We start from the raw sequence: 6,527 nt of genomic DNA, 5'->3' as shown, positions 1-6,527 counted from the left end.
CTAGGAAAACGGCAGCTGGCTCAGAACAGAGCGGCTTGTCTTGCCCTTTGATGCACACTTAGGTCTGATGTAAACAGCATGCATGTCAATCTCTCCTGGTTGAAAGTTGAAAAGAGACTATCAGCATCACTCTTGGTTTTTTGGTAAAACATTAATAAAGCACACAATAAAGCAAGCTTTAAAAAAACAAGTCTATGCCTGTAACCATATTTTAATGTATACTAAGATGTTGTAAGATTTCATTTTTGTACATTAAGTGCTTATGAATTTAATGTAATATACTGCATGTGTATATTCAATTCAATTCAATTTTATTTATAGCATCAAATCATAACAAGAGTTATCTCAAGACACTTTACAGATAGAGTAGGTCTAGACCACACTAACAATTCCAGTATTCCACCAAGCGCAAGCATTTAGTGTGACAGTGGTGAGGAAAAACTCCTTTTAGGAAGAAACCTCAGACAGACCCAGGCTCTTGGTAAGCAGTGTCTGATGGTGTCGGTTGGGGATGTAATGAATAAAGATAATGGAACTATGATTAGAAATAGTAGTTCATGGTGTAGCAGGGCACTGCAGGGCATAGCAGGACATAGCAGGGCGTATTCTGGGGAATAAACTCTCCAGAGCTAAGTTAGTAATAAGCATTTTTGGGAAATAGATGCACACAGATGGAAAGAGAGAGGAGAGAGGTGCTCAGTTTGTCAAAGGAGGTCCCCCGGCATTCCAAAACTATAACAGCATAATTAAGAGCTGGTGCAAGGAAAACCTGAGGAGTATGTATTGTTATATGTTGGGTATACCTGTTGCCATGTTTTGTTTGTGTGGACCCCCGGAACAGTAGCCGCTTTTTCACATCAGCTAATGGGTATCCTAATGAAAAAAAAATGAAAAAAATCACAAATTGTCTATATTATAGAACAAAACTGTGGTCTACAAATACAAGGAAAGCACATACATACAGTAGACACATGCATGCATGGTATTCTCAAACTGTTTAAAACGTGGTTCTGTTAAAACCTGTGGGCATGAAATCCCAGATGTGGAAAAAGACATGTTTCCCATAAGCATGATGTCTCTGTTGTGCAGATGTGTGAATGTAGTCCCTCATGGAATACCCCTCCTGTTTCCCCCTCCCAGTGGGAACCCAGCCACCTGTGCAGCACACACCACACCTCTGCACCAAACAAGAAAAGATACTCATGAATCATGAATCATGAATCGTTAATTAATAATAAATCCCACAAACACTGAGGATACAGATGACTACCAGGCTCTGCTAATCATTGGCTTGGTGAGGAAGAAGGCTCCATTGTGTATGAAATGTTACTTGTCACAAAAATGATTGCAGTTAAAGTTAATACTGGAAAGGTTTCTTGGAAACCTTTTCAGATGGTGATATGGAGTCTTGGTATTTGAAGTACATTATATCCTACCAAAAACTAATCTTTGTGTTTATGCTTTGGTATTTTTTTAAACACGCATCATTCAATCAATCAACTTTTTTCAGACATGTGGTTTAGATAATGATAAAAGAGAGGGAAGATAAAAGAAGAAAAAGACATAAGGTATAAAAATTAAGAATACAGCAATTCATGATAAAAACACTTCTGAAAGTGTTGCTGAAAGACCATTTAGACTACCATAAGAGCCTTTACTGCTGCACCTTAATCAAATGAGGATGGCTAACACTAAAATCTGAAATAGCCTAAATATGATGTCATGCAAGCAATACAAATTTAAAAACAGTATGGAGGTTATCTCAGCCGCTCAAAAGCTATGACACATCGCCACTAATAGTTTATAGTGTTTATTTACAACCAAGAACATCCGAGATGTCCTTTTTTTAATTACGACTGTCATATAATAGAAATGCAACAGCGAAGTCTCACATAGTTACGACTGCAGTACCTTCTGCTGAAACACTACCACTGTATTACTATATTTGTAGACATGCTGTATGTCACAGTTTATCCGTTTGAGGACATTAATACCACTCTGTTGCAGGTAAAGGGTTTGTCATTCTTGTAAAATGTGTTATCACAGACAAACTTCTATAAAAAGGAAAGCTTTAAAGACAATAAATAAAATGTTGGCATTGTGCCAATTTACTTAGGGAAAGCATTTTGACTTGTTTACTGATGGTATTAGTATTCGGAATTAAGATATCATAAACATATCAGCAAAAAATAGGGACATTATTTTCGTCAATCCATTTCAGTCATGTGTTTGATGTAATGTTTTCATGCAGCCAGATATATAAACCAAAGATAGCAATGCCAGTCTGTCTGGGTTTTCAAACTATATACAGTACATGAATATATATTTACAGAGTCTTGAAAAATGAGAAGAAATTGAAACATTTCAATTCAGTGTCAAATTTAGGGTTAACCCTAACCCTGTAAACTTTAATAAAACCCTTTACTTTCTACATACTGTATGACAAGAGGATTTATACCTAGAAGATCAACCCTTATTGTTCACAGGATTATCTGACTCATAGTGTAGTAAGATATTTTCAGTCTGCCTGCATTCTGTTCGTCCATCTGCACACACAGATGAGTCTCTGGCGTCCCTGCTGAGCGTCACTATCACTGCGGTGACTGCCGGAATTGAAAGTGATCCAGAATGCAACGCTATAGCCAAGTTATGGCTTCTACAGTTATCAGTGGCAGAAACAATGAAAGCTGCCTGGCCCAGACCTCAGCATCACTTCTGACAGTCAAAGCAAACAATGGCCTGCACTGGTCCACCAGCCATGACAAAGTCAACAACCCACGCTAGTACGGTTCTAATATACATGCTCAGCAGCTTTTTTGTGTCTGGATCATATCCTGGCTCAATAATCTATGACATTATTGTATCCATAATTACTGCACAACTGCCCTAATCCTACAGTAGCATTATGTTACCTACTCTTATGATTTAAGAATTTTACTTGTGAAAACTTTTACTGTTTTGACAAAACAAAAGCAAGCAATAAGAGATACTACAGAATAGGTGCAATGACATGAAATAACTAGCCATGCAAATGTTTGAACTGAGAATTTTTACGGCATTTATTTTATGTTGCTGCAGTATATCAACTTACCCTTATGTGCCCTTCACCTATTTCTGCAATGCAACTCATACGTACGCACACACACACACACACACACACACACACACCCCACTTAAGCAGCATGCTGCACTTTCTGGCATCTCTCCAAAGATCTGACTGACCAAAAAATCTGACTGATGAAAAACATCAGAACTAAGAAAAGGCAGGCTATAAAGAAGGGTATTGTAAATCTTACCAGTGTGTAAAGCTGATAATATGTTGCCGGCAATGTGGGGAACAAAGCCACCTCCCAGCAGGCCAGGTCTTTACAAGAAGGAGAAATGTAAAAGGTCAATCTCCAGCATAAAAGCATACATTAAAATACAGCTCAAAATGCTTGGAAAGGAGAAAAAGGTCCCTACAAAATACAAGCGGTGCAAAACACATAACGATCAATAACTGCAGAATGATTAAATTAAAGAAACCACGCACCACCAGGGTGGGCTGCAGTTGTTGTAAACTTTTAACTCAATCTGATGGCTACAATTTGTTCAGTAACTAGCAGTTTAACATGTAAATGAACAAAAAGCACAGTAGCCTAAAGGCCTATGTGAACATATTTGCAAACAACCTACAAAATGTGTCAATTTCTAAATTTAACCTTTTTTTCTTTTCTGTTCTCAAAAACAATTTCACAAGAAATCCATATATTTTAAACATAACATAACTCAATATTTTTTTTTTATTTAACTGCTCTGCATTTATCCATCTATCTATAATCAGCCTATCCTTCCACACTTATAGTCAATGCACACAGTCATGAGCTTAGGGTCAGCACAGTGCATTAGAAAAACAGCACAGCAAACTTGTACTTTTACGATAAAGTCTGTGGTATGGCACACACTGTTAGTCTTCTAGAAAGCCACATGGGCCGGCAGTGCCTGGAGCCAAACTGGCGCCATCCACTTCCTGGGCACAGGCAGGCATGATGAGCACCAAGCTCTATTTATAACCTCCAGAGCGGAGTGTTTTCAAACGAGGCTGAAAAGATAAGACAACAGCAGGAAAAGGCCACCGATAGAGGGGTTTACTATCAGCCAATGTTACTGTTATTTATAGCAGGAAGAACCCATTGGAGTGCAAAGTCACGTTTGATAATTTTGTGGAAAAAAAACCACACAAGTTGTACATAACTTCCTTCTTACAGTGGATAGACACCCTAACAGGAACCCCTAAATCTCAACATAATCAATGATTTGACGTTACAGTGATTTACACTAACGTCCGTCAGACCGGAATGGTGCGCGGTCCCTTTAAGAAATACAAAACAAGAGTTTACTTCCTGTATGTTAGCACTAGCATTGATCTGCTATAAGCATGGTTGAATTATGATAATACGAATCGAAGAAATTATTAAGTAAATGGTTTAAAGAATATATAAAAGTGTCATACATTCTTTATATTTAAGTGTTTAGGTGTTTAACGGCAGCATGATGGCAAGGAGAAAAAGAACGATGCTAGCATTGACTGCGTTAGCAGCAGCACCCGAACAAGCAGTAAATAAACATGAAAACCGGACGGATTTGACACCTGCCAAGCTGAAGAAGTGTGAAAATGCTGAAAGTGCTGAGACGGAGCAAAGGCATTATTTAACCAAGTGTGACTTGCAGCACAAACTAGCAGAGGATTTTTTCAATCAGTCATGCATCAGTTTGGCTAAAGCATTCCTTGGCAAGGTAATCTGCTATCTCACCTTAGTTTTACATCAGTTATTTTGTAAGGATGTTTTCTGAAAGCCATATAACGTTAATGCTCTGTAGACAGCTTTTGTCCAGTCTGTTAACACTTCAAAGGACCTGAGACAACAAGGCAGCCTTATCTGAAAGTCTTGCCTCCTATGGCTACTTTGTATTTCATGCAGGATAGCTAACCTGTCAGTTCAGTCTCTTTAATGCTTGCATTGCTTACACTCCGATACAACCTTGTAAAATTCAGAATACATCCAGACCTTTTCCTTTATGTGTAGGTAAGCAACAAATTATTATTTATATGCTTGACCGATTCGTCGTTTGGAATACTAAGTGGGTGCAAATGTACAATTTCCCAGAGACCATGGTCACATCTTCAAATGTGTGGTTTTTGTAGGATCGACGGTCCATAACCAAAAGATATTCAGTTTACTATCACAGAAGGCTTAAAAACAAACCCTCAGATTTTTGCCATTTTGGCTTTATCTCTCAAAATTGTTGCCAGCTAATCTAATTGATTGACTAATCGATCAATAATTTAATCATAATGAAACATGTGTTTTGTTCCTTGTCCCTGCAGGTGTTGGTCCGCAGGTGTGCAGATGGTACTGAGCTGCGAGGGAGAATAGTAGAAACTGAAGCCTACCTTGGAGGGGAGGACAAAGCATCACACTCAGCAGGAGGCAAACGCACGGAGAGGAACACAGCCATGTTCATGAAGCCTGGTACAATCTACGTGTATCCAATCTATGGCATCTACCTCTGTATGAACGTGTCTAGTGAAGGTAAAAGCATTGCCCAACAAAGGTATTCAATATGATAGCCATTTTGCCTACTGATGCATGTAAACAAAACAAATCTTTTTTTAGTTTAATGTGTCATCCTACAAGTGTTGACAATTAAAACATTAAGTCAATACAGCAGTGTTTTTCATCATCAGTGGGTAAAGGCCAAAAGGAAGGAGACAGAGTGGAGCCTTGCTGACTGATGCATATTGTGTGCTGTATTCCCAGGGGAGGGTGCTGCCGTGCTGCTGCGTTCCCTTGAGCCCCTGCAGGGTCAGTCCGTCATGAGGCAGCTGAGGGCAGCCAGACGCAAAGAGGGAGCCCGACAACTTAAGGACAAAGAGCTCTGCAATGGCCCTTCAAAGCTGTGCCAGGCTCTAAATATACCCCGCTGTTTTGACCGCCGAGACCTAGCCTCAGACCCAGAGGTGTGGCTGGAGAAAGACCCCCACACAAATCCAGCAGGACCCCACAAAATAGTATCAGCACCTCGCGTTGGAATTGAGTCCCATGGGGAATGGGCCAAAAAGCCCTGGCGGTTTTATCTTCATGGGCACCCCTGTGTTAGTGTAGTGAACAAAGAGGCAGAAAGACAGTCTCTGTCTGGAAATGTAATGAACAATTTAGGTCCCTCAGATGTGCAGTCGGACACAGGACAGCACAATGTCAAAAGGACATAACAGAAATATTCCTGAAAGCTACTATGCCATCTGTTCTTTTTGTGGACTTCACCATTTAGGCACTATAAAAACATAAAAAGAAAGTCAAGGTGCTAGAATTTCTATGACTGGTTGAATGTCTGAATGCCAATCCAAATAAATTATACTAACTGTTTTTCATTGTTTTGTAAGATGTAAATTGCAGCTTACATAATAAAGGATTTATGGTACTGATGCAAAGTTGTACCGGAAATTAATAATTACAATTTTTAAATCAGATTACAACTCAATAAAT

At 39.1% G+C, this 6,527-nt stretch overlaps 1 protein-coding gene across 1 annotated transcript; it reads left to right on the top strand.

Moving 5' to 3' along the window:
- The first annotated feature begins 4,489 nt into the window (after positions 1 to 4,489).
- Positions 4,490 to 6,410, top strand: mpg (N-methylpurine DNA glycosylase). Its single transcript, XM_034894222.1, has 3 exons — positions 4,490 to 4,776; positions 5,369 to 5,573; positions 5,802 to 6,410. Exons 1-3 carry the CDS (start codon positions 4,531 to 4,533, stop codon positions 6,251 to 6,253), a joined length of 903 nt encoding a protein of 300 aa, XP_034750113.1. The 5' UTR covers positions 4,490 to 4,530; the 3' UTR covers positions 6,254 to 6,410.
- Positions 6,411 to 6,527: the final 117 nt, after the last annotated feature.

Source organism: Etheostoma cragini, chromosome 15, assembly GCF_013103735.1.
Source record: "Etheostoma cragini isolate CJK2018 chromosome 15, CSU_Ecrag_1.0, whole genome shotgun sequence".
NCBI lineage: Eukaryota > Metazoa > Chordata > Actinopteri > Perciformes > Percidae > Etheostoma > Etheostoma cragini.
The sequence above is the reverse complement of the archived record's forward strand: the minus strand, read 5'-3'. Positions and strand labels throughout refer to the sequence as shown.